Below are 27,561 nucleotides of genomic sequence, written 5' to 3'. Positions count from 1 at the left end.
TATTCAGGGAAGCTGAAAACTAGAAATAAAAATCTGACAAAATGAAAAAGAAATTATTCAGTAAAAAGTTATAACGTTGTAGTCATTTTTTAATATATTTTCCAGAATTTGGGGAATATTCTTTCCAAGACAAAAAATATAACTCCAAAATGGGAGAAATGTATTAATAAAGAAACGAAAAAAATAAACATTCTAAACAAAGAAGATAAAAAAAAATCTGAAATATAGTAGTATTTTTTTTAAACCAATTATAATGTAAGTCTTTTTATGATTATTTCTTCATTTACGACAGAAAATATTATTCTGAAAATATTTAAAATATTAAATTGAAATATAAAATATTATAAATTACTTCAAAACTGAGAAAAAACAACCACAATGTAACGATATCTAGGAGTAAAATAAAACGAGAAGGAATTGGCAAAACTCTGCCTTCTAGTGGACAATAGTGTCATTTCAAACAGCAAACACAAAATCAAAGTCTCCATTTATTGCATAAAATAAAGTACCAATATCATAATCTGTTACAAATGTTTGTTTACAAACAGGATAAATTATGAAAATAAATAAATCTGAGTCACCAATGGATTGGGGAGGTGGGACAACAGATACACATACAAAATGTCCACATGAAAATATACATTTTTTTGTAATCATTCAAAAAACCTGAAAACAAATAATACTTAAATTAATTCATACAGAATCACAAGTTCTTCATTCAAGATACAATATAAATAGAAAAAGTATTTGGCAATAAAATGGGAGTACTGTAATCCTTCGTTTATCGCAGTTAATGGGGACCAGCAATAGTTGACTAGGGATAATGGATCACAGCCAAAAAAATGCAGTTCATTTTAGGAGGTGCACATCACACGCTTAATCAGACTGAACCCAAAACAATTCGCTTCAACGGCCCCTGCTCTCTAATAGTCAACTAGGGATAATGGCTCTTGACCGCATGGTGCTGTTCATTTTAGGCTAATACAGTAGAACAGAAATGAAGAGCGCCATGAGTGTAGTTTTTTTTAAAGTGGAAAAACAAGAGCCGCCAAACCCTGCGAAAATGTGCTTTGCTGGACCCTACTTGCATCAATATGTGATTGGGGATAATGGATCTCAGCTGCACGGGTGCAGTTCACTTTTCAGTGGACAGAATTGCAAAATACTGTAGAGCTATTAGGTCTGACAGAAATGCCTTCTGATAGCCCTTGTGCGTTGCAATAATCAATCGGGGATAACGGATCGCAGGCGCAAGAGTGCCATCCACTTTTTGTAGAACATCATGGCAAAAAAAACGCCAGGCCCTACCAAAATCCGTTCTGCCAGTTCCTGCTCGCAGAAGTGTTGATCGGGGATAATGGATCACTGAATATTTTTCAACCCGCCATGCACGAAGTAGCGACGGATTACAGTAATACAACATCACAATGATGACACTTGAGTATCTGAAGTCAAAATAATGTATCGGTACGTCCCCAGTCTAAACTAAATGGTTTTCCTTACTTCGATCCAATCAATTTCACTTTTTGGTTCTATGGCTTTTCATAAGTGAATACACAAAAAAAAACTGATTGGTAAATACAATACAAGAGTTTCCAGTACATCAGATAATCATGCTGGTATGAAAAGTGGAGGGATTGTACTGTACAGTGGACCCCGGGATACAGCGACTCCGCCTTACGGTTTCACGTTACTATGTGGAACATGATGTTGTTTCAGCCTCTCGTTATAGTATTCTACCCACCGTACGACATTAACAAAAACTTATTTTGCATGCCCAAAAATGTATAACATCCCTAGTTTACAATATTTGCGATGTTTTTTGGCCCCTCTTTATGGCATTTACCCCACTATACCACATCAACAATAACAATTGGAGTAAAGTCTCCAATATTCCTGTCTTACTATTAGTTTTCATCTCAGCATCATAATGCCTTCCCACAATGCAATTCTCTCCGTACAGTTCATAATCTCATATTCCGTAAAGACTTAGCAAGTAGATACTGTATTTTATGATTACTACATTTCTTAGCAATATGTCCCAAGAGGTTCAGAGATGCAAAAGGAAGAAAAACATAACCATGGAGACAAAGCTGGTAATTATCAAGAAATACGAAGACGCTTATGTGTTTTTATCCTTACTAAGGGAAATGACCATAACCAATCAACGATTGAAACAATAATAGGAATAAACAAGTCTTATAAGGGCAAAGTTTTAAAATCGGTTTTCATTTGAATCCGCTGACTTCACCACCTTCGGCATCCACCCACTACTCTGCTCTACCAACTCAAGTCACATCACACCAAAGGTAAAGAAAAAAAGTTTTTTCCCCTTACACATATGTTTATTTCTAATGTTTATGCATTTAGTACATATAAATAGTTCTTCCAATATACCTTTTTGTCCACATTCTGCATCCACCCACCAACTCCACTGGACCAGCTCAAGTCATGTTACAACAATGGTAAATCATTTTTTTGTTTTTTCTTTACATTTATGTTTATTTCTAATCATATATGCATTTCCAATACACTATTTTGTTATTTTAATGTTTAAATGTTTAGAACGCATTAGCTAATTATCATAGTTTTCCTTCCCTCGCCATACGATACTTCAACCATATGATCCACTGCTTATAATGGATTAATGCTGTATCCAGGGGGTCTGCTGTAATTTGTGTCCAGTGATTTTTCTGATGGTTTCATCCCGACCACAATTCAATACAAAGTTTGTCAAGTCAATCACTTCACATCACTTCTTGTGTATATATTGGCACGCAATATGCAAAAACATAAAATCAATCCGAAAATGCATACTATTAGAACTACATATCCCATGCTCCTCTTGGCATGCTTGAAAACACGGACATGGTAGGAAGTGCGTCTTTGTGTCCAGTTTGTGGCACGTTATTTTGTTGTTTTTCACAGCGCCGGAGGTTGTTGTGACTCACCCCGGAAAAAACTCCGTGGGACGGAAATGCGAAAGTGCAAAGCATCCGAGTCTCCCGGGATGACCTTTAAGTCACCTTGACGGTTGATTTCTTGTGCACGAAGAGGAAAGAGACGTAGGGGACCCCGATGAAGGCCCATTTCTCATTGGGCCAGAACATGATGACGGGCCCTCGCTCAGGGGCCTCGCTCGCTACGTCAAAATAGGCGAAGCACACGCAGCCCAGATAGGAAGCCAGGCAGATCAGGATATGCCTGTCAGAAGGAAGATTACATACAGTGCATCAGGGGTCATAAACTATTTGAAGCTGAGAGCTGCTGGGAACTTAGTACTATTGGCACGGAGGACGGTGAGCTGGTCTTTTCCACAATGTGTTCGCTCTCAGTGTTAGACAATCTAAGGGGGGTTCTGGGGGAACAGCCCCCAGAAGAAAATTGTGTACGCTGGGTTATTTGTTTTTGTACTAAACATGTACACGATTCATCAGGACCAATAAGGCAGTTTCTCTGATTGGTTTGAGTGTACTGCTCCCCTTAAAGTGATACCCTAATTCAAGCAAGGTATTTATCCGTGGAAACACTCTACTGAGACAGCCCTGATTAAGGCAACCAATGATCTTCTACTGGCAATGGACTCCGGTGCTTCATCACTCTTGTTGCTGCTGGACCTTAGTGTGGACCATAATATCTTACGAGAACGGTTGGAAAAATGGTTGAATGATTGGTCTCTCAGGAACCGTCCTCTTATGGTTCAGATACTACCTCTCAGATAGGACGCACTGTGTTAAATCTGGTAAAATTACATCTGAGCCCTTTAGTGTTACCTGTGGTGTTCCGCAGGGTTCAGTACTTGGCCCCCTTCTTGTCAGTATTTACATGCCTTCATAAGGTGATATTATTCCTAAGTATAATATCTGTTTCCATTGCTACGCAGATGACACTCAACTAGATCTTCCGATGGAGGAATCTGCCACACTAAACTGTGGAAATTTGGAGGCCTGCCTCACTGAGATAAAAGAATGGACGTCAATCAACTTATTTCGCCTTAACTCTGAAAAGACCGAAATGTTAGTTATTGGTCCATCTAAATGCCGTTACTTGTTCTCAAAAACTGTCCTTTCAAAGACACGTTAAGAATATTACTAGAACAGCTTTTTTCCTTTTTCGCACCATTGGTAAAATTTGCCATTCTGTCTCAGTCGGATGCGGGGATTATAATTCACGCTTTTTTTTACCTCCCGTCTCGATGACTGGAATGCACTACTCTCCGGTCTCCCGAAGTCCAAAAATAAAAAATGCTGCAGCGAGGCTTTTAACTAAGACAAGAAAGTTTGATCACATGACCCCGATTTTAGCTAACCTGCATTGGCTCCCTGTTAGCTTAAGATGTGATGTGAAGGTTCTGTTGGTACTTTACCAAATCATCCATGGACTTGCTCCCTCATATCTTTCAGATTTAATTTCCCCCTATGTTCTGGTCCGGAGCCTTCGCTCTGAAAATGCTGGTCTACTAGTGATGCCAAGAGCCAAGATGAAATCCGCAGGTTCGAGAGCATTATGGTGCTGTGGAATGCTCTTCCCCCTAAGATTGGATCTGCAACCTCAGTGGAAATGTTTAAATCCAAGCTTAAAACACAGTTCTATTCTATAGCATATGAATAACCTATAATTTATGTTGACAATATCCATGTATTATTTGCCCTCAGGGAGGTTTTAGAACAGGGGATGATGTCATAATAGTCTGTAGTTTGCAATAGTCTTTGATCTGTGCAGCCCTTTGAGACTCTTTGTGATTCAGGGCTATACAAATAAACATGACTTGACTTGCTTTGCACTGAGAGTACACAAAACTCAAACCACTGTACTTGTTTTTGGTATTTTGTGAGCTTACCAAGCGCAGTGCAGATAAGGAAAGTTGACCGATGACCACATTTCGCAGAAAACTCGATCGCTGAGCCAGCAGAGCAGTGCAAGACCCCACCAGATGCCTGAGATCAGACCCAGCTTGAACACACGGGGGTTTTCGCACCTGTGCCATGGAGAAACACAAATACTGCATTTACATCCAAACTGAAAATAGTTTTTGGGCAAAGGTCAGGGACGCTATGTGAGTGTGCAAATGGTATTTTCTTTTTAAGGGGCATTCTGACTTTTGGCAGATAGGGGAGGTTACTCTCGGGCAAGAGGAAATCCTTAAGAATGGCTGGCTCATGATATTTCCTCCACACGGGAAATGCCGTCCAGTGTTTACTATCGTCTCTTATGTCTCTAAAAAACGGTCGGCAGCATCGGGCAGAGATAAGCCGAGAAAACAGACGGCGTCTTTATCTTTGGGTGGAGCCTCAAAAAGCTAGAGGTTTCATTTTTCTCCCCTAAATATTATATGAAGTCTTAAGATACGGGCAACATTAGTGGGGCAAAAACTAATTGATCAATCAACGACGGATTATTAAAAAATATCAATCCCTTCACAAATTATGAATTAAAATATTCTCCAAATCCAGAGAATTTCAAGAAGGTGTAATTGTCCTATTTTATAGTTTAGCCAAAATATTATTTTAAGTGCTTTGATTAGATTTTGATTGTAGATTTCAAATCATCAAAAGGGGGAATATTGTGGAGGAAACAGAGTCAACACTGCATGTGTCATGATTACTGCTGTGCCCGCTCCTTTGGCGCCAACTGCCACAAGTGCTGATTGGCCCCCGATCAGTATTTATAGCCAGTCCTGTCTGTCCCCTTTGGTCAGTCCGTCTGTGAACCTCAGTGTATACTAAGCAAGCCTTTTTCGACCCTGACTCCCACCTGTCCTGTTTTTGCTCCCGTCTGCCTTGATCCTGACCACGTCTGCTCTCCCGTCCCGACTTACGACCTGTTTTTGATCCCGACCACGTCTACTCTCCTGTCCTGGCTTACGACCTGTTTCTGACCCGACCAGGTTTTTGCGCTCTTGTCCCAGCAATCGACCTGTTTTTCCGTCCTTGACACCGCCATCGCTCACTACGGAAGATCCACTTCCGTGTTTGGATCACAATCCGAGTACGGGAGCGACTTGCTTCCCGCGCCAAGGAAACACCGGATCGTGAGCAAAGTCCTTCCTCTTTTTTTTTTAATACAACTTGTGAGAAACGTAACGCAATTGGGTCCTGTTTCCGTTCTGGTCCTGACAGCATGAACTGAGCAGCACACATCTGGAGGGAAATTTAGGGAAAGTTATGAAATGCTGGTAGGCATTTTCTCATGACAAAACCATAAGTCGTATAGATTATCTTTCTGGTCACCACAGTCAAGCTGACAGTCTCCTCATGTGTCTTTTGTCAACCAAGAAAGTTTTGGATGCTTTAATTGTCAAAGTTTGAAATTTCACATGCTAAAACCGTCATACAACTAGAAGTTGTACGTACAGACGCTCCCCTACTTACGAACATTCGACTTACAGAAAACTGTAGATATGAACATTTTTTCGGGATGCCGAAATATATCCTGACATTGCTGTAAGTTAGATTTTGTATTGTTAACCTTTTTCCAAGTATAAGACAGTATTGTCGTGCTACCTCCACGTGGTGCTGTAAGAGGTCGCCCAGCATCCATCCCGAAGAAGAAATCCAGCTTCCTCTTTCTAGTTCGCGTGTAAACATTCTATACTGTATCTCCAGCGCACTAAGAACATTGACATTTTTATTGTTAAATATCTTGTGCATCAATTCAATATGGTTGGTGTAAGGTGTAAAGAAGTCGCAAGCCGTGTCTTTTGAAATGAAAGTGGAATAAGAAAGCTTGATACGGTTGAGAAAATGGTCGGAACGCTATTTTTCGACCACGGAGGAGGAAGTCGCCTAACTCTTGAAGCTCATCTTCCAAAAGTAAGTTAATCTTAACTTTATTTATCGTTACAAAGCATATTATTTTGTTAAACGTTTATTTTTTTAGTACTAAACAATTCACGGTGCTATGGAAAGTTATTTACATCAATTTGTCTTGGGATGTTACAGCGTTGTCACGCAAGTAAGAAAGGAAATAAGCAATCTCATTACATACTCAGCAAAAGGATGTAAACAAGTCCTCCTTGACCGGTACAGAGAATAATGTTAAGAATTCTTATCGGCCGGAAATACATCATTTGGAGCACGGTGAACGGAAACTCCTCTAAATTGCAGTGACAGAGGGGAAAAATATTTATGACGTGCTTCCAGGGACATTCTTTTCATTTTATACGCCTCTGTAATGACAGGTCCGTGACAATGCAAGTACAAAGGGTCAAAAGGGGGAACATCATGCACTGCTAACTATATGTTGAAACAGCTTTTTGATTGCCCTTCCGAAATTACACGCAATGTACATACATTGGAAGATCATGTGGGCTCATTTTAATTAGTATTTAAATTTCATTCATTCATCCGTTATCTACACTGCTTATTCTCAGTAGGGTCGCGGGTGTGCTGGAGCCCATCCCAGCTATCTTCGGGCAGTTGGCAGGGGCCACCCTGAACTGGTTGCCAGCCAGTCACAGGGCACACAGGGACAGACAATTCGCTCCCTCGTTCACACCTAGGGACAATTTGGACCGGCCAATTAACTTGACATGCATGTTTTTGGAATGTGGGAGGAAACCCGAGTGTCCGGTGGAAACCCGCACAAGCAGAGGGAGAAGATGCAAACTCCACACAGGAAGGTTCATTCTCATTACCTAAGAACTGCGCCGCCGCGCTGCCCAGTATTTAAGTTTATAAATACATATTTTTATTTTCCAGTAAAATGATAAACATTATTCCTAAAATTAGCAAAAGTGTCCAATTTGTTCACAACCTGGAACCAATGAAAATTGTCGTTGATACCCGTCAAAGTCATTGGCAGAGCAAGAATTTTTACTCTCGTAATATATATCCAAAAAGTGTTAACACGTAAATATAGCAACAAAATAAATATGCTGTGCGTGTCACATTTTAGCAAAAAAAAATATTATTCCCAATACGATAATCATCTGTTATAAATAATCAAATCTAATAATCTACATAATATAAAGTACATTTTTAATAAAGTAAAAAATATACTAAATGTTATATTTCTTTATTTTCTGAAAAAATATTAAAAGTATAAAAAACATATAAAGTAAATAATAGTAATTAATAATATTTAAAAAAAAAAAAAATATAAATATATATATATATATATATATATAAGAAAAAAAATGTTATAAATAAAGCAAAATTAAATATTGTTTTTATAAAATACTGTACACATGGAATTTCTTTAGTAAAACAATATTAATAATGATGATATTAAAGACTTATGAAATACTTACAATAAAAAAATCCTTACAAACAGTAAGAATAAGGAAAATCAACTGTAATACATTTTTTTTAGTTTAAGTAATTAAACACTTTACACATTTTCAAAATGTTTTTAATGCTAATAATAATTTTAACACAGTCTGTCATCTGAGATTTCCTGTAATTTGCTCACTTTAAGGATTATTATCCATTCTTGTTTTATAAAACAAAAGTTATGAATAGAAAAAAATAAAAATTATGAATTTTTAAAAAATTAGGAAATAAAATGAAATGAATATTATTGTATTATTTCATTTTTGCAACGTAGAAAACGAACTGAATGGAAAACACTTTGACTTTTGGGTCACCTTCTGTACACACTGCCTGCTCTATGAACAAGAGAACAAACAGTCCTCTCGTTGTGACTGACTTATTTCTGACCTTGCCCTTGTTTACTAACGTTCATGGAATTACTGGGACACGGAAAACTGAGTATCTGCTTCCCCATTCGGAATCATGTACTTCCAATCTGACCTTCTGAGCTCGGTGATAAGCAGCACTGTGCAAGGGATGCCCAACGTCATCAGCGACACCGAGTTGATGACGGGTTTCACGAAGGCCAGCCCTGTAGTGATCCCCGACAGGATCCCGACCACCACTTTGAACCTCGACCTAGAGTGGATGGAAAATGACAGAGTTAAAAGTGACGGTGTGTAATAATAGACCACTAGAGGTCGTTGTAGCTTAGAATGGTGTTGTGCATTGGAAGAAGACGCACTACGGAAGCCCGAAGAATCGAACTTTCAGAAGCCTACCCGATATTTTCTCGCGTTGGTAAGGATAAATTTTAGCCAATGACAGGACATGTAAACTGCTGTTAATCCTTGTGAGCGACAACAAAAGACTAAGTGAGCAGGATTGGCCCGGAATGCTTGAAACGAGCTAAAAACTGTAGTTTGTCGGAGCTAATGTAAGATGCTACCATGATAGTCTAGCAGGAGAATCTACTAAAAAGGCCGGGAAAAGATTGAATTTGTCAAATGTCGGAACTCCGATTTATGTGGCACTCAAGCACAATGAAAGAGCAGCTAACCATCAGATTAGCTGCTACAGGCAAGCCATTGCTTCCAGCCTAGTGGCTAGAGAAGGAGACAGAGGAGAAAACAAAGTTTAAAATGCTATAAATCAAGGAACCCAGGAACCTTACGTTGAATGAGAAGTTGTGGAAGGCGAGCGACACTCAAAAACAACGCAGGAGCATATAACAATAACATTAGTGGCCAGTTACAAGCCATTGCATGCAGCCAAGTGGCTTACATGAGTGGCTAGGGAATGAAACAGTGGGAAAAAATTCAAAGATGCCAGATCAAAAATCTCAGCAACATTCCATGACTTGAGCAGCTTTGCAAAGTGAATGATACTAAAAAACAAAGCAAGAGCTGCTTACAATAACAATAGCGTCTAGCGGCGGGCCAAATGGCAAATATACGTGGCTAGAGAAGGAAACAGTGGGGGAGAAACCACAACATGCCTGAACCACTGAACTAAGCCGCATTAGATTGCATGACCAGCTATGGAGGATGAATGATACTGAAGGACAGGGCAGGAGCATCCAATAATAACAATAGCAGCTAGTGACGAGTCCTACCCTGCAGCCAAGTGGCAAACATGGGTGGCTAGGGAAGGAAACAGTGGAAAAAAGTGGAAGATGCCAGACCCACAAAACTCAACAACATTGGTTTAATAAGAAGTTTTGGAAAACAAACAACACGAAAAACAAAAACAAATCAGGAGCATCTAACAGTAACAGAGTGGCGAGCCATAGCCTTCAGTCAATTGGCAAACGTGAGTAGCTAGAGAAGAAAACAGTGGATACAAAGGGAAAGATCCTAGACTCACAGAACCCAGTGACCTTGAATTCCATGAGCAGCGATCGACACTGAAAAACAAAGCAGGAGCATCTAACAATAACAATAGTAAATAGTAGCATGGTCATAGCCTCCAACCAAGTGGCTAACATGAGTGGCAAAAGAAAGAAACAGTGGAAAAAGTGACAATGTCAGAATCAAGGGACAATCGCTTGCATGAGAAGCTGTGGAAGCCAAGCGACACTGAAGGGTGAAGCAAGAGCAGCCAACAATAACAACAGCCGCTAACAGAGAGCCAGGGCTTGCAGCTAAGTTGCCAACATTCATGGCTGGAGAAGGAAACAGTGGAAAAAAGGGTGAAAAAATGCCGGGACTCTGCGATCATTACATGCAGGGCACAGCTGTGTGTGCTAAGTGTCCATTAAGCGCTTAAAGCACCACCCGGACTAGCTAATTTTGTCAAATCATCATTCAGGCTTCCGTAGTAGTAAGATGGCGGCAAAATATGTCAGCTTCTTCAAAATTGAGTAATATAACGACACATTTCCAAACGTAAGAGTCTCAAAATATAGATTTTTTTAGATCGTATGTGTTTTTATTATTATTTGAATCAATAGTCTTGGATTTGACTATAGAAGTATTTTCGAACCACTAGGTGTCGCTACATAATACAAAGTGGGGGTTTTAGGGAAGGTGTTTTAAATAAGAGCTGCGTGACAATGGAAAGAGAAGTGGCTGAGCTTTGACTGGTGTCAGCTATCTTAGACTGGCCTATTATTAAACTGAAGGTGCGACAGCAATGGCTAGGTCTTGTGACCCGATAGCAGCCCGAGACTAATATAGAAGCGGACATCTTGTAGGTCTGAAGAGAAAAAAGATGAAATCTTTCCCACCCCCCCAACAAAAAGAGGCCTGTCGTAAATTGTTCCGAGTCGGGTTGACTGAATGAAAAATACTAGTACCAAAAATATCCCACTCTACATGTAGGTAACAATCTCAAGGACCCCCAAACAGTCGAATAAAAATTTATGGAAATGTATGTAGAATTATCCTCTTACAATGAAACTTATTTTTTTTCATTTGTTTTGAATTCATTCAATTTTTTTTTCGCTTGATATTTATTTTTTCTTATTCTAGTTATTTTCATTTTTTTTATTATTGTTATTACTTTTTAAATTATTTGATTTTTTTCCGCTTGATATTTATTTTTTCTTATTCTAATTCATTAGATTTTTTTTTCACTTGATATTTCTTTTATCTTATTCTAATTCTTTTCATTTTTTTAAATGATTATTATTAGTTTTTTAATTCATTTGATTCTTTTGATTATTATTAATCATTATTATTATCATTGTCATTATCATTTTAATTCATTTGATTCTTTTGCGCTTGATATTTATTTATTATTATTTTAATTAATTTGATTTTTTTTCCGAATTATATTTATTTTTTCTTATTCTAATTCATTTGATTTTTTTCCGCTTGATATATATTTTTTATTAGTCTAATTATTTTCAGTTTTTTAAATTATTATTATTATTATTATTATTATTTTAATTCAGCTAGTTTTTCATCTTTATTTCATTTTTTAACGCTGTTAGTTTTGCTCTATTTTGGTTTTATTTATTTGTTTTAATTTTTGTTTTTATTTTCTGTATTTAATTTTTGCTTAAATTTGTACTTTATTTTTTAATTGTGTTTTTTCACCAATTATTATTATTTTTTTTTCTTATTTTTCCTTTTTTCCCCATTTTAATTACTGTTTTTTTCTGTTTGTTTTTTATGTTATTTCAATTGATTTTCTGTCATTTTTTAATTTAATATCTTTATTTGTTCTGTTCATTTAATTTATTTTAATAGTAATTTTATAGATTTCTTCAGTGTTTTTTTTTTTTTTTCATTTTAAGTATTCATATTTTTTCCATATTTTTCATGTAATTTTCTTCTTTACATTTCATTTTATTTTATGTTTTTATTTCAAATTGCAAAATCTGACCTACATCAGTAAAACAATTGATTTTACATTCAACACACACAATGTTACTTTCTATCATTGAAGACAATTTTGAAAATCAGGAAAATAATTCATGTGGAGGAGCTGATATCTAAATGCTGAATGGAAATACACTAGATTTACCTTTGGTGTGGCTTGAGTTGGTACAGTGGAGTTAGTAGGTGGATGCAAAGAGTTAATGAGACTTAAAACTGATTTTAAAACTTTGACTTCGTCATGCCCTAATAACGGTCGCGAATGTCAAATGCGTACAGCCATGCAACTTTAGATTATTTCTTGGTCATCTTCAAGCTCCGTTTCCATTGTTATCATGTTTTTGCTTCTCTTTTTGGCATCAAAGCAAGCCTTGGGAACCATAGCGAATAAATTAAGTACAAAAAGTACTGTATTGTATCAGAAACTTGTCTTAACAAAGAACAAAAAAAGTGTGTGTGAATGGGTAAGTGTGGAGCACATTGTAAAGCGCTTTGGGAGGTCTTCAGGGACTTGAAAAGCGCTATAGAAATCTATCCATCTATCTAATGACTTTTCAAATAATAATTGAAAGATGAATCGCTTTCGGCCAAGAAATTTTATGTTTAAAGCCTTTAAAAAGGGTCACCGCAGCTGAATAGCTCTTGGACCGAATCTGAAAATAGCTTACCAATAATGGGTCATTGTGATTATCAAGGAAAGTTGATTTCTAACTCGCCTATTCTAACCCCACGAAGCGAATGGCAACCAGGTTATAACATAGTAATAACATAGTAATACCATAGTAATACTTTAGTAATACCATAGTAATACCATAGTAATACCATAGTAATACCATAGTAATACCATAGTAATACCATAGTAATAACATAGTAATAACATAGTAATAACATAGTAATAACATTGTTACAAAAAATGGCTCTCAGGTTCAAAAACGTTGGTGATCCCTGCTTTAAAAGGTGGTTAAATAATACTGTACCGATCTCTCCTGAACATCCTGGGCAAGTATCTTTTGGGGAACCACATGGCGATGGCGCACATGAGCACCCACAAAATAGCCAACTCGTCCAGCATCTGTCCCAGGAAGCTGAGGGTGGCGTGGAAATACGTCGATCCGATACCTATGGCGGCAAATATAAAAAAATAATATCGTAAGAATGTTACAAAGAGTCATCAACACAACCCAGAAAATCATTTGTTGTTTGCTGCCCCATCTGGAGTATTTTTTATTTATTTTGTGTTTATTATAGAGTGCCAGGTCTAATTTTGTGTTCCTGGAACACAATCACATGTCTCTGGCCAGATCGCTGCCTAAGATCCATGACTCACCATTTCCCGTAAAATAAAAGCTTTTGTGAGAAACGTACCGCATTTGGGTCCTGATCCTGATCCTGTACTTGACGCGACAAGCAATCTTTTCTCCATGGCCATTAGTTTATTACCTTTGTAACATAGTGGGCTGCAGTCAACCATTTCCCATGCTGATAGGCTATAGCGTCTATTTAAGCTCAGTGCTCTCACTCTTCCTTGGTCAGTCCGTCAACGAACCTCTGCCCCGCAAGACGTGGGTTTTGACTTGGTCCTGTTCCTGTTGGTATTTCCTGTCTGGTATTGTTCCCGTTTATTTTGTCCTTTTTAATATCTGTTACCAGTTTCGTTCTCGTCTAGTTTGTCCTGTTTAATTTCGATATCCTGTTTTTGTTCCCGTTTATTTTGTCCTGTTTAAATTCGGTTTCCAGTTGCGTTCCTGTCTAGTTTGTGCTGTTTTATTTACATATCCTGTTTCATGATCAATCCTGTCCGTCCCGTCCGGTATCAACCCCATCTGTCTGATATCTGCTCGGGCAATTGGAATCGATCTCGTCGGTCTCTGGCTTCCTGACTTTCCACGCCAGATCGCTGCCTAAGATACATGACTCACCATTTCCCGTAAAATAAAAGCTTTTGTGAGAAACGTCACGCATTTGGGTCCTGATCCAGTTCCGGTTCTTGACGCGACAAGCAATCTTTTCTCCATGGCTATTAGTTTATTACCTTTGTAACATAGGGGGGTGCAGTTAAGCATTTCCCATGCTGATAGGCTATAGCGTCTATTTAAGCTCAGTGCTCTCACTCTTCCTTGGTCTGTCCGTCACCGAACCTCTGCCCCGCCAGACGTGGGTTTTGACTCCGTCCTGTTCCTGTTGGTATTTCCTGTCCGGTATTGTTCCCGTTTATTTTGTCCTGTTTAAATTCGGTTTGCAGTTGCGTTCCCATCTAGTTTGTTCTGTTTCCTTTTGATATCCTGTTTTGTTATCAATCCTGTCTGTCCCGTCCTGTCCGGTATCGACCCCATCCGTCCGATATCTGCTCTGGCAATTGGAATCGATCTTGTCAGCCTCTGATTTCCTATCATTTCACGCTAGACTGCTGCCTAACGTGCATGACTCCCCATTTCCCGTAAAATAAAAGGCTTGTGTGAGAAGCGTCACGCGTTTGGGTCCTGATCCAGCTTTAATAAGTTCTGTTTGTAAAAATATTCTTGCTAGGATTTGCAAAATGAGTCAAAAAGATTGGGTTCTTCCCACACGATCACTATTATCTCTTCCTAAAAACAGATTTAAGCTAAAGACCATCTGGTGTGCCAAGATAATGTCCTAAAAAGACTTTTTTCCCCAAATGAACTTGAATTTGCAACTCCCGTGAAGGACATAAATTGTCCGTGGACAGGATTCTTGTTTTGAACGCGATCGTTTTCTAACTCGGCACGCAACGTTGTTTGGTTCGACCTCGGCGAGAAAACCCCCTCGGGGAAAAGAGAGAACGGGTTACTGTCGGTCAAAGTCAACACTGAGGGAACGAGCTGTCGTAATTCCTCTAGTCTACGAGGTCGCATATACGCAAGCTCTATTTAAGACTGACAATTATGGCGTTCAATGAAATAGGAGCTGTCCCTTGTGGAACATACCAATTATATAAAAGGGGGCAGGGGGTTTATTGAGGATAGCTATAAGCTGATGAGGAGATCATGTTTATGATCATAGAACAGAAAACAGTGTGGAATAAGATGTTTTAAGGCCCCTCCTTAAGGCATTTCCCCCCACTATATGACATCAACAGCAAAGTCTAGCAAGTGATGAGATATGTCTCCAAGATGCCTCTCTGCTATTGGTCGATGTAATATCTTATATTAAATATAAGATGCTACCAGGGTTGGGTTAACTTGATTACTTTCAATGACTTTTGGCGGTGCAGTGGTTAGCGCATGTGCGGCACAGTTCATGTCTTGGGAACCTCCTGCGTGGGTTCAAATCCAGCTGCAGACTTCCTGTGCGGAGTTTGTAGGTTCTCCCCGTGCTTGCGTGGGTTTCCTCCGGGCACTCCCACATTCCAAAAACATGCATTTCAGGTGAATTGGCCGGTCCAAATTGTCCCTAGGTGTGAATGAACGAGTGAGTTGTCTTTCCCCGTGTGCCCTGCGATTGGCTGGCGACCAGTTCAGGGTGTCCCCTGCCCACTGCCCGATGATTGCTGGGATGGGCTCCAGCACCCCCGCGACCCTACTGAGGATAAGCAGTGTAGCTAATGAGATGAGACTTTTGGAATACTCCAATGCCAAATATGCTAATAAAAGACAAAAGAAACAAAATATGAATAAAATGATGACTCACAACACGTGGTAAGCTTTCTCTCCTGGCTTTGATCTCTTTGATCTCCGGCAAAACGAACATCAAATGCGACAGAAACAAAATGAAAATAAATCCAAACAGCTTGCCAACATAATTTTTGCCGTTCCATGTATTCCGTTATTCCCCATATTTAGTTTCTTTTGTCTTTTATCATCATATTTGGTATTGGAGTAATCCAAAAGTAATTGAAAGTTATCCAGTTAAAGTAACACTACCCAACCCTGGATGCTGCTCTGCTATTGGTTTGTGTCACTGCATCATGAAAAAGCCAAATTCCCTCCGACAATGCCTTTCTCTTTGTTCCATCCAGAATCGAGTGTGATTCTTAAAGAGTTAGCGAGTGGGTCCGATACAATACTGTAGTTTTTGTACTTTATTTATTGTGCTGTATTTATTCACAAAGGCTTGCAGTGATACTAAAAGAAGAAGCAAAACCGTGATAACTACAGAAACAAAGCTTGCGATTATCAAGTAATACTAAGAAAGCAAATGAATCAATATTTTCATGACCAAGTTTCATGACCAAAACCGATTGATGATTGTTGCAATTAATATAAATAAGACAAAGACATATTTTAACGGCATGAAAAGCCTCGCAAGTGGTTTTAATCAAAAGTATTCATCCCGCTTTTGCATCCACCCAGTGCTCCACTCTACCAGCTTAATAAAGACTGTGTTGGTGCGATACAATATGGTCTGCATTTATTTAGCGCTTTTACAGTCAATGAAGACCTCCCAAAGCGCTTTACAATGTGCTTCACACTTACCCATTCACACACACACTCACACACCAATAGGGAGTCAGCCATGCAAGGCGCCTACCTGCCTTTTGGGGGCATTAGGGATTCAGTGTCTTGCCCAAGGACACTTCGACGTATAACACGGAATCGAACCTGGCACCTCTTGATCCCAAGATGAGCGCTCTACCTCAAGTCAGGTCAAGTCATGTTTATTTGTATATCTCTTTATCACAAGGTGTCTCAAAGGGCTGCAGGATGGAAGGAAGAAAGATAGAAAAAGAGCAAAAGAAGACCAAAGAAAGACAGAACTGAAGGAAGAGAGAAAAAGGACAGGACGAAAAGAAGAAAGACAGGACGAAAGGAAGAGGGAAAGAAAGAATGGACAAAGAAAAACGTATCTATCTTCTTAAAGACCGTACAGTAAATCCTTTACCTCCTGAGCTATTGACGGCAATTAAATCAAGGAAATCTTCTAAGGGCATGACAATCATCGAATGTTGAAGTTTCAAGATGAGCTTTTATTTTATTCCATGGTCTCCTTCCTGTTCGCATCCACCCGCTACTCCGTTTGACCAGCTAAAATCACATCAAAGGCAAATCAACTTTTTTTTCTTTAATGTATATTTTTAGTACTCTCAAAAACATAGGGTCAAAAATTGACCAACCCAATACTTGGGTTAATTTTAATCAAGCTCTTGTGTTATTTTGCAGAAACAAATCCAATACAATTTGGGTATTTTTTTAATCTATGTCAGATAAGAGAATATTGTGTGGTTTTGGTTAAAATCACAATGCCAGAAATTGTTTTATTTTTAACCTAATTTTATGGGTCATTAGTTTCAGAAAAACCCAAACATTTGGGTCATTTTGTGTAAGATGATTGAAAAAATGGCTCAAAATGGAACAAATTATGAGGTTGGCCCCATTTTTCCACCAAGTGTTTTTAGATAATTCAATCGTGTGCACTTATATTACACATAAGTAGTACTTATTATAAGCTATTTTGTTATTATCGTGTTTTTATATGGGGGTTTCTGAGGTTCAGAACACATTTGCTAATTGAAATACGTTTTTTTCCTCCACTATACGGTTATTTCCCTTTACATACCCTCCTCAGAACCAAATGATATCGAGGGTATACTCTAATCTTAACACAATGTTTTGGATCCAATATTGGTGAGTTTGTTTGAATACATTGTTTCAGCATTTAAATTAATGTCCTCGAAGCAGGAGCGATTTTAGGTTCAAATTATCTTTTTTCCCCCCCCAAGGAGTGTCACTTCCCATTTGTGAACATCACATAATACTTTGTGGTTAGCAGCAAAACTATTACCGTATTTTCCGCACTATAAGGCGCACCTAAAAGCCTTTATTTTTTTCAGAAGCTGACCATGCGCCTTATAATACAGTGCGCCTTATTTATGGATCAATATTAAGTCGCTAAGTCTTGCAACTAATGCAGCAGCCGCCGACTCGATTTTCCCCCGAACGCCAAGTAGTCCGCGGTGTATGCTGGGATTTATTTACCGGTGTTTCATTAGCTAACCAATGTGTTAATCATCATTTGAATCGATCACTATTGGCTAAAGTTATTCGGAGGTAAAGGGGGCGGATCCTTTTTATCATTTACAGGCTGGCATAGGCTAAAGCGGCAAAACAAAGCCTGCAATTGGCCGAAAAAGATGAATGTGAATAGCAAGTCTGGTTGTCTACGGCATAGAGGAAACATGTCTTTCCATTCTGAATTTGTAAATATTTTACTCTCCTGGATTTACTACACTCACGGATATAAGAGGACCATGGTTGCACATTATTATTGAACACAATGACTTCGGTGAGCTACACCGGCTATATATTTTCCCTGTATCTTGTTTCAGACTGAACTCGTTTCTGTGATAAGCGGTGCAGATAATGGATGGAATGGAGTGTCTATTTTTCAATTAAACTCAATTCCAAGTGTTTATTGTCATATGCACAGTAAAGTTGCGAGCGAAAAAGAAAATAGAAACTAAGGAATGGTTGGCATTTCTTGAATCCCAAGACTTTAACCTTCCGAATGATATTTGGAAGGATGCATTTGAGCGACATCGTACGGACACCGCATCCGCACGTGTCTACGACACGTATTTGCTTCTATGCAAGCTTTCGGAATGTTAAGGGGGTAATAAGTTTGACTGAACTATCTGACTGTTTTGTCTACGTTCCCATTGTAGCGCCTTATAATCCGGTGCCTCTTATGTATGTCAAATATAGGGCCAAAAACTATTTTTTCGGGGTGCGCCCTATAACCCGGTGCGCCTTATAGTGCGGAAAATACAGTACTATGATTTAATGCAGCTAAAATGAGGACTAATATCTGTTGAAGGTAAGAAAGTCATGATGGTGGTCAAATAGTTGTTTGACTCTACAAAAGCACTGTATAACATACTCTCACTGTAATACACCGGAACCTCCACAGATTCCGCCGCTATGGCGCAAGTGACACTAGTCGAAGAGGGGGGCGAGAGCAGTGCTAGGAACCAAATGGACTGAAACATAGGTAGAGCGCTCGTCTTGGGATCAAGAGGTCGCAGGTTCGACTCTCAGCTCTTCAGTGTTATATGTTGAAGTGTCCTCGGGCAAGACACCGAATCCCTAATGCCACTGATAGTAGACAGTTGCTTTGCATGGCACCGGTTAGTTAAGTGTGTAAAAGGGAAAAGTGTGAAGTGCTTTGGGAGGTCTTCATTGACTTGAAAAGCGCTATATAAATGCGGACCATTCATGATTATAAGCAAATGCAAGAAAATAGCGGCTACGTTTAAGACAATAAAAATGACGTCACTGGATCCAACTTACCCACAACAACCAGGAGTGTCCAAATGAGGTAAATCCCACTGTTGAAATGTGTTGCATATTGGCGAAACAAGCACATTAATATGGGCGGCAAAACAAAAAACAAAATGTTGCTGATCTGAAATGACAAACAAAGGGAAACCCGTGAAGAAAAAAGAAACACGCAGGCAGATGTTGTTTTTTTGGTCTTTTTTCGCTGACATGTGTAAATTGATGCTACGGTGTCAACCGTAAACATCAAGTCTCATAAGCAAATTTTAAACAAAAAACGTAACAGCTGCTCAAGCAAAGAAAAAAATTGCAGGGATATAATTAATAAATAAAAATGCAGACTTACCGTGTTATAAAATTCAGCAATGCTCGGGTAAATAAGATAATTGCCTTCACACCAATCCACATCGGAGCTGCCAGCCTGCAAATGGTCCCAGAAAATCAGATTAACGTTACTCATGTCTGGACTAGTTGCGCTTGAGACGCAACGTCAAAACAAAAAAACAACAACAACAAAAATCGCTCAATCCCTAACGTGTCGTCTTCGGTTTTAAAACCATTCGGAATAAGCCAAAAACACGTGCGCATGCAATGACGACAAGATTTTTTTTGCAGACTGCAGAAAATAGCGAGCGTCTCCGATGTGACTTGACAAAGATTACAGCTCGACGTACGTGCGACGTCATCACGCTGACACTTGCTGTTGGGCGATCGAAGAGTGTTTGGGGAGAGTTGGAGCGTTCACTCCCGCTGCGCGCTAGAATAGAAACATCGTTTTAAGATTACTGTTAAATGTGTTAATCGGGGAATAGTCATTTCATTCGAAAAATCTGCGATTTGAAACTACAATTTCTACATTATTAGATGGTGTTTCAGTTATACATTGGTGAATTCATAAATAGATGCATAGATAGATAGATGCATAGATAGATGCATAGATAGATGCATAGATAGCTAGATAGATAGATAGATACTTTATATATGACTTGGGACAGAGTTAAGGTGATTCCAATGAGTTTTGTAAGTAATTGTGATATCATGTGATTTTTAACCCCTTTCTTTGTTTTATTTTTATTTAAAATTGCTGTTATTTACATTCTGACAGTAAACAGGGCAGGAACAAGACTGGCATTGTTTTTTGTTTCCCCATTACCCCTTGTTCGATCGGTTTTCATGTCAATAGTATTGAGAAATTTTGGATAATTGAACTGCAACTTTGTTTGTGGAATAAAAAGCGGAAAAATAATGTCAAATGATGTCATCATGCCATAACATTGTGTTTTTAAAAATAGAATAGAATAGAACAGACTCAAGAGTCTCCAGCTGGTACAAAATGCTGCAGCGAGGCTTTTAACAAGGACAAAAAAGTACGATCACATCACTCCAATTTTGGCTAACCTGCATTGGCTCCCTGTTAGCCTAAGATGCGATTTTAAGGTTCTCCTACTACTATACAAAATCATACATGGGCTTTCCCCCACATATCTTTCAGATCTGATCTCCCCCTATGTCCCGGCCCGAAGCCTTCGTTCCGAGAGCGCCGGTCTCCTGGTGATCCCAAGAGCCAAGAAGTGTTCCGCTGGTTCGAGAGCGTTCTCCATCCGGGCACCGGTGTTGTGGAATGCTCTTCCCCCTGAGATCCGATCTGCAACCTCAGTGGAAATGTTTAAATCTAAGCTTAAAACTCACTTCTACTCTATAGCATACAAATAACCTAAACTTCTTATATGTAATAACTTGTGAAGCCCTTAGAGACTAATTGTGATTAAGGACTATATAAATAAAAATGACTTGACTTGACTTAACAGTCAAGACAAGACAAGACAGGAATAGAATAGAAAATATTACAATAGAACAGAAAAGGAATAGAATATAATAGGAAATAACAGGAAAGAAAAGAACAGGAAAGGAATTGAATAGAATACAATAGAATAGAATAGGGGCAGCACTGCGGCGCAGTGGTTAGCGCGTGTGCGGCACAGTTCTGAGGTCGTGGGAACCTCCTGCGTGGGTTCAAATCCAGCTACCGGCCTTACTGTGTGGAGTTTGTATGTTCTCCCCATGCTTGCGTGGGTACTCCGGTTTCCTCCCACATTCCAAAGACATGCATTTCAGGTGAATTGGCCGGTCCAAATTGTCCCTAGGTGTGACTGAGCGAGTGAGTTGTCCCCGTGTGCCCTGCGATTGGCTGGCAACCAGTTCAGGGTGTCCCCTGCCCACTGCCCGATGACTGCTGGGATGGGCTCCAGCACCCCCGCGACCCTACTGAGGATAAGCGGTGCAGCAGATGAGAATAGAATAGGAAAGAACGGAATAGAAAAGAATAGAATAGGAAATAACAGGAAAGAAAAGAACAGGAACGGAACTTAATGGAATAGAATACAATAGGAAATAACGGGAAAGAACAGAATAGAATAGGAAATAACAGGAAAGAAAGGAATGGAATAGAATACAATAGAATAGGAAATAACAGGAAAGAAAAGAATTTAAAAAAACGAATAGAATAGAATGGCCTTTATTGTCATTATATTTAATCACAATTAAAATGGAAAGTAAGAATAAAAATTTACAGTGGCGTGTATTCTAAATAGATTTAAAAGCTAGCAACCTAACACAATAGTTAGTATAGTATATACTAGTACTACTATATAGTAAGATGAGGTAAATCAAATCCACTGTATTTGTTTTATGTTAGAATATGGCCCAGGCTTGATTAAAAAAACGGAATAGATAACGGGGGATGGTGATGGCGAAGATAACGCTCTTGGTTTTACGCAACCATTGGCAGATAACAGGAACAGGAAGCAGTTGACACGTCAAATGTTAATATGCATTTTTAAAAATAATGTTTGGCTAAATAAATGATCAATACAAAGGACGTACAATAATAAATTGGGGAAAACGCGTTTCGCGGCTAGTGTTAGCGTGGTGATGAGTTGTTCTCGGTGTACGCTAAATCTCGCGAGAACATTTCATGGCCATGTGGGATCTCGCATTTATTTAATATTAACTCGTTTTTAGACAAAGCCCTGACGAGTACAAAAAAATCGCAATAATAAATTGGAATGAAAAGAGATTTTATTTTCAAATTTCAGCGTCACGGCGCCTTGCGCTCATGTTTTCGTTTAAGTAAAATATCGCGAGAATCGTTCTGGCCAATTTGAGATCTCAAATGGAATTATTTTAACTTATTTTCAGCCACTTTCCCAATTAATACACACAATAGTAAATCAAGAATAACGTTTTCCCCCTTTACATCGTAGCCTCATGATGACTTGTTTCTTAAATTGTTGCGTAATTGCGTAATATTTCGAGAGAACATTTCGTGGCACTGTTAGATTTAAAATTGAATTATTGTGATCTATTTTCAGACAAAAACTTAATTATTGGATCCAATAATAAATCTGGACATTTTTTCCTCTTTTTGTTTTTTTTGCAAATGTTAGCGTCACGAAGACCGTGATCGCAAATTGTAGTCTACGTGAACTCTCGCGAGAATATTTTAGGGCTATGTGGAACCTCAGGACGGATATCCGGTCTCTTTTTCGTGGCTGACCGTCCTCGGGCCGGTTAGCAAAATGAAGGTAAAACCTTTGTCCAAGTTTATATTTTTAATCTAATGTATTTCTATGAAATACGACCACGTATGTAAAACTGTTATTTTAGGGAACAAAGCAGTTGTAAAAACTGGATGTATATCACTTTTGTAGATCAGGATGAGGTTAGATAGTGTTGCTAGCTCAATGCTCTCCGTGCTATCGTTGCTTGAAACATGGCGACTCGCATGTAGAAATGTGCAACGATATTTATTCCCTTTGATGCATTGGCTGTGAATTAATTCGTTTAACGGAGAAGGCCATGTCTTAGTTCATTGTTAAACTTCAATAATGTCGCTGGCAATTTCTTGTGTCTAAATGTGTCATTGCACCCTTTCGGGATCCTGTGATTATGGGCTGTGCAGTTAAATGTGACTTGATTTAGAGTTCACTTCTAGTATTTCTTTTCACGCTATTTTGCAGCTAAACATTTCGTACCCCGCCACTGGCTGCCAAAAGCTGATTGAAGTGGACGATGAACGCAAGCTGCGCATTTTCTATGAGAAGCGCATGGCCACCGAAGTGGCTGCTGATCCTCTTGGAGATGAGTGGAAGGTAATATCCAATGTTGGTCACCTCAGTAGTTGTATTATATGTGGCACATAAACGGAATCTTTTGACTGGCCTATAGTCGTTAAGATGGGACAGGATGTGCCAAAGAAACTGTAGAGGATTTGTAGTACGCGACCAGGCCAGAACAGTGGCCGGTGGAAACTGCAGTTCTCTCTCATGTCTTTTATAACCAACTGATGATTACATTATACCCTTGGGATATTATTCTAATTGGATCATACTACAAAATTGCTCTGTAATGAAGGGAAAGAGACCTTTGATATATAGCGAATGCCTTCTGAAACCCGACCCTAGACATTGTTAAAATTACACATTCGTAAATATAAGTCCTAGTTTGTATTACAGTGCACATAAATGTACAGAGGGAACGCAAGATTTACGTTTTATGTGACTTGAGCGGTGTAGTGTGGATGCAGATAGGAAGACCGCAATGGCAAATATGTAAATGATATGAAACTTTCTGCATACAAAGATTGTCATGGCCTTAAAGAAGTTGGCTACATTTTATTAACTCGCCATTTTTTAATCATTTATGGTTTAAAGATTTGCTTTTTTTTTGTGTGAAAAATGAGCAAGCAGTATGCCAGTTTTTCAGTGCGTATTAACAAATTGTGTTTAAGAACTTTTTTTTTTTGAGCGTTTAAAATTTAACATGTTACAGGCGGTGTGTTTGTTTATAGCATATGGTTTTCATGATAGACACATGGCTTTTTTTGTTATTTACACTAAAGAATTGCCATACTATGGAATACATGCTGAAAAGGTTAGGACAATCCTTATTCCATACCAGTACGTGAAAACATTGTGTCCCAAGGGTCTAGTGTTTTCAAACCTGAACAATTTTTTTCTAAACTAAATCCTAACCCAACATGCTCCATCTAAAGGGTTACGTTGTGCGCATCAGCGGAGGCAATGACAAGCAGGGTTTCCCCATGAAGCAAGGTGTCCTGACCCACGGCCGCGTCCGCTTGCTTCTCAGCAAGGGTCACTCCTGCTACCGTCCCCGCAGGAGCGGCGAACGCAGGCGAAAGTCTGTTCGCGGCTGCATCGTCGACGCCAACCTCAGCGTTCTCGCATTGGTCATTGTCAAGAAAGGTAATGGAGAAACTGTGTAGACTTGTTAGATGTTGTGGAAAGTGTAGTGACCACACGGCAATGTTGGTCCTTAATAATTGATTCTAAAATAAGTTACCGTATTTTCTGCACTATACGGTGCACCGGGTTATAGGGCGCACCCCGAAAAAGTTTTTGGTCCTATTTTTGACATACATAAGACTAACCGGATTAGTAGGCGCTACAATGGGAACGTCGACAAAACAGTCAGATAGTTCAGTCCAACTTATTACCCCCTTAACATTCCGAAAGCTTGCAAAGACGTGTCGAAAACACGTGCGGATGCGGTGTCCGTACGATGTCGCTCAAACGCATCGGTCCATCATTCGAAAGGTTAAAGTCTTGGGATTCAAGAAATGCCAACCATTCCTTAGTATCTATTTTCTTTTTCTCTCGCAACTTTACTGTGCATATTACAATAAACACTTGCAATTGAGTTTAATTTAAAAATAGACACTCAATTCCATCCATTATCTGCACCGCTTATCACAAACATCGAGTTCAGTCTGAAACCAGATACATGGACAATATAAAACCCGGAGTAGCTCACTGAAGTCGTTGTGTTCATAATAATGTGCAGCCAATGTCCTCTTATATCTGTGAGTTTAGTAAATCCAGGAGAATAAAATATTTACAAATACAGAAAAGAAAAAAATGCTTTCTCTATGCCGTCAGCCACGTGCTATACACATTCATCTTTTTCAGCCAATTGCAGGCTTTGTTTTGCCGTTTAAGCCAATGCCAGCCTGTAAATGATAAAAAGGATCCGCCCCTTGACCTCCGAATAACTTTAGCCAATAGTGAACAATTCAAATGATGATTGACACATTGGTTAGCCAATGAAACGCCGGTAAATAAATCCCAGCATACACGGCGTACTACTTGGCGTTCGGAGGGAAATCTAGTCGGCGGCTGCAAGTTAGTTGGAAAACTTTGCAATTTTAAAATTGATCCATAAATAAGGCGCACTGTATTATAAGGCGCATGGTCAGCTTTTGAAAAAAATAAAGGCTTTTAGGTGCGCCTTATAGTGAGGAAAATGCGGTAAGTTAATGACGACTTTAGCTAGCAAGTGCTTCAATGGATCTTTACATTTGTGTAAAAGCCGTATGATTTTGTGACCGGCTGGGTTTGGTTGGTGGCAGGCCAAGGTTAGTTTGTTTGGAGTTAGGTAGTCGGTCTGCCACTAATTATTATGTAGTATTTTAGGATGAGGTTTTGAGGTCCATTGCATCCAATGTAATTAAATTGTGATCATCTGAATCCCAACTGATCAATATACAAATAAGATTTTTTTGTGCAACTGTAGCTCTTGCTGAAGATTTAATGCCCCTTGTATGTAAAGAATTATCACCCTAATTTTTTTGGGGGGTGCGATTTAGAATGCTGAAATTATGGTATTGAATTTGATGGTGTGAAAACAATCTGCCGATTGTTAAATTATAAAGAATCACACAATTTACAATATGAATGTGAAATTGGAAACACTTTGAGTATGTTAAGGACTGCTGCAAAAATCTTTTTATTAAGTCATGATGCACACAGTTCAAATCCTTCTGACTTCCTCGGTGTCAGTAAGGTGGGACAGTGTGTTGCGAGAGAAACTGAGGAGGCCTCACCGGATACGGCCAGACCGAATATGTCTGGCTGAAACTGCAGTCCTCTCTCAATTTGACATTAAAGTCTAATTGCTTCAACAAGATCACAGAAAATCATTTTAACATTTACCTTTTTTGCCCTTGTGTGAAGGCGAGAAGGACATCCCCGGACTGACCGACACGACTGTCCCCCGCCGCCTCGGCCCCAAGAGGGCCAGCAAGATCCGCAAACTCTTCAACCTGGCCAAGGAGGATGATGTCAGACAATATGTTGTGAGGAGGCCTGTGACTAAGGAAGGTTTGTACTGTTTTTTTTTTTTGCGATTGATCATCTTTCAGTATCAGTTTTTGGTCTGAATACTCTGTGGTCATGGATGTTTTTACAGGCAAGAAGCCTAAATCAAAGGCTCCCAAGATTCAAAGACTGGTCACACCTCGCGTGCTGCAGCACAAACGTCGCCGTATATCCCTCAAGAAGAGGCGAACCCAGAAGAACAAGGAGGAGGCATCAGAATATGCCAAGTTGCTCGCTAAGAGGATGAAGGTAATTTTGAGGGCGTCTATTTGTCATTATATAGCAAAGGCAATATGTCTTGTAACTAAAGCCAATAGGAACTGTTAGCCTTAATGTTTTCTTGTGAATCACTTTGGGTTAAAGCCAGTTTTGCAAAATTGTGATTTCATATTATGGCTAGCTGCGCATTTTCTATGAATTGCATGGCCGGTGATCATCTTGGAGATGAGTGGAAGGGAATATCCAATGTTGGTCACCTCAGTAGTTGTATTATATGTGGCACATTAACGGAATCTTTTGACTGGCCTATAGTCGTTAAGATGGGACAGGATGTGCCAAAGAAACTGTAGAGGATTGGTAGTATGCGACCAGGCCTGAATAGTGGCTGGTTGAAACTGCAGTTCTCTCTCATGTCTTTTATAACCAACAGATAATTAAAGTATTCCCTTGGGATATTATTCTAATTGGATCATACTACAAAATTACTGATGAAGGGAAAGACCTTTGATATACGATTTTAATATTTTTTCTATGTATAAAAAGTATTTGTTCTCTTTTCCAGGAAGCCAAAGAGAAGCGCAAGGAAAAGATCGCCAAAAGACGCCGCCTTTCTTCTCTCAGGGCTTCAACATCCAAGTCTGAGTCCAGTCAAAAGTGAATTCAAAGAAAATAAACATTTGGTCAAAAGTTCGATCTGTTTTCTGAGTTCTTAAGGCTGACACTTTTCACTGTGATCAAAAATGCTTTGAAATTAAAATGTCAGATGTGGGATACTGTGAACAGGAGTACCTATAATATTGAAAGGTATAATAGAAAGTTAACTTCAAACATGTTTAACATTGGAACAGTTATCTAAACC

General features: G+C 39.0%; 2 protein-coding genes across 3 annotated transcripts; one reads left to right on the top strand and one right to left on the bottom strand.

Moving 5' to 3' along the window:
* Window positions 1-470: 470 nt before the first annotated feature.
* On the bottom strand, window positions 471-26,459 carry acer2 (alkaline ceramidase 2). 2 transcript variants are annotated; one of them, XM_088341432.1, is made up of 7 exons: window positions 26,319-26,459; window positions 19,655-19,729; window positions 19,321-19,435; window positions 13,054-13,195; window positions 8,754-8,891; window positions 4,841-4,978; window positions 471-3,204 (listed from the first exon to the last, which is right to left on the bottom strand). In XM_088341432.1, the coding sequence occupies exons 3-7, from the start codon at window positions 19,394-19,396 to the stop codon at window positions 3,018-3,020; spliced, it is 681 nt and encodes a 226-aa protein (XP_088197558.1). In that variant the 5' UTR covers window positions 19,397-19,435; window positions 19,655-19,729; window positions 26,319-26,459; the 3' UTR covers window positions 471-3,017. The 2 variants fall into 2 exon arrangements, with proteins under 2 accessions (XP_088197558.1, XP_088197557.1); XM_088341431.1 differs by lacking the exon at window positions 26,319-26,459 and having other exon boundaries at window positions 19,655-19,990.
* On the top strand, window positions 22,740-27,392 carry rps6 (ribosomal protein S6). The gene is made up of 6 exons (XM_088341433.1): window positions 22,740-22,892; window positions 23,328-23,459; window positions 24,362-24,572; window positions 26,340-26,486; window positions 26,575-26,732; window positions 27,265-27,392. The coding sequence occupies exons 1-6, from the start codon at window positions 22,887-22,889 to the stop codon at window positions 27,358-27,360; spliced, it is 750 nt and encodes a 249-aa protein (XP_088197559.1). The 5' UTR covers window positions 22,740-22,886; the 3' UTR covers window positions 27,361-27,392.
* Window positions 27,393-27,561: the final 169 nt, after the last annotated feature.

The sequence above is a fragment of the Urocampus carinirostris genome, chromosome 8 (assembly GCF_059441175.1).
Source record: "Urocampus carinirostris isolate Australia breed hairy pipefish chromosome 8, RoL_Ucar_1.0, whole genome shotgun sequence".
Classification (NCBI taxonomy): domain Eukaryota; kingdom Metazoa; phylum Chordata; class Actinopteri; order Syngnathiformes; family Syngnathidae; genus Urocampus; species Urocampus carinirostris.
The sequence above is the reverse complement of the archived record's forward strand: the minus strand, read 5'-3'. Positions and strand labels throughout refer to the sequence as shown.

Coding starts and splice junctions, on each gene's coding strand:
- acer2 (XM_088341431.1), bottom strand. CDS start 19,768: ATGAGTAACGTTAATCTGATTTTCTGGGACCATTTGCAGGCTGGCAGC. Junction 8,892..13,053: donor AGGATGTTCAGGAGAGATCG/GTACAGTATTAT, acceptor CATCCACTCTAG/GTCGAGGTTCAAAGTGGTGG. Junction 3,205..4,840: donor CCTTATCTGCACTGCGCTTG/GTAAGCTCACAA, acceptor TCCTTCTGACAG/GCATATCCTGATCTGCCTGG.
- rps6 (XM_088341433.1), top strand. Junction 23,460..24,361: donor CTCTTGGAGATGAGTGGAAG/GTAATATCCAAT, acceptor CTCCATCTAAAG/GGTTACGTTGTGCGCATCAG. Junction 24,573..26,339: donor ATTGGTCATTGTCAAGAAAG/GTAATGGAGAAA, acceptor CCTTGTGTGAAG/GCGAGAAGGACATCCCCGGA.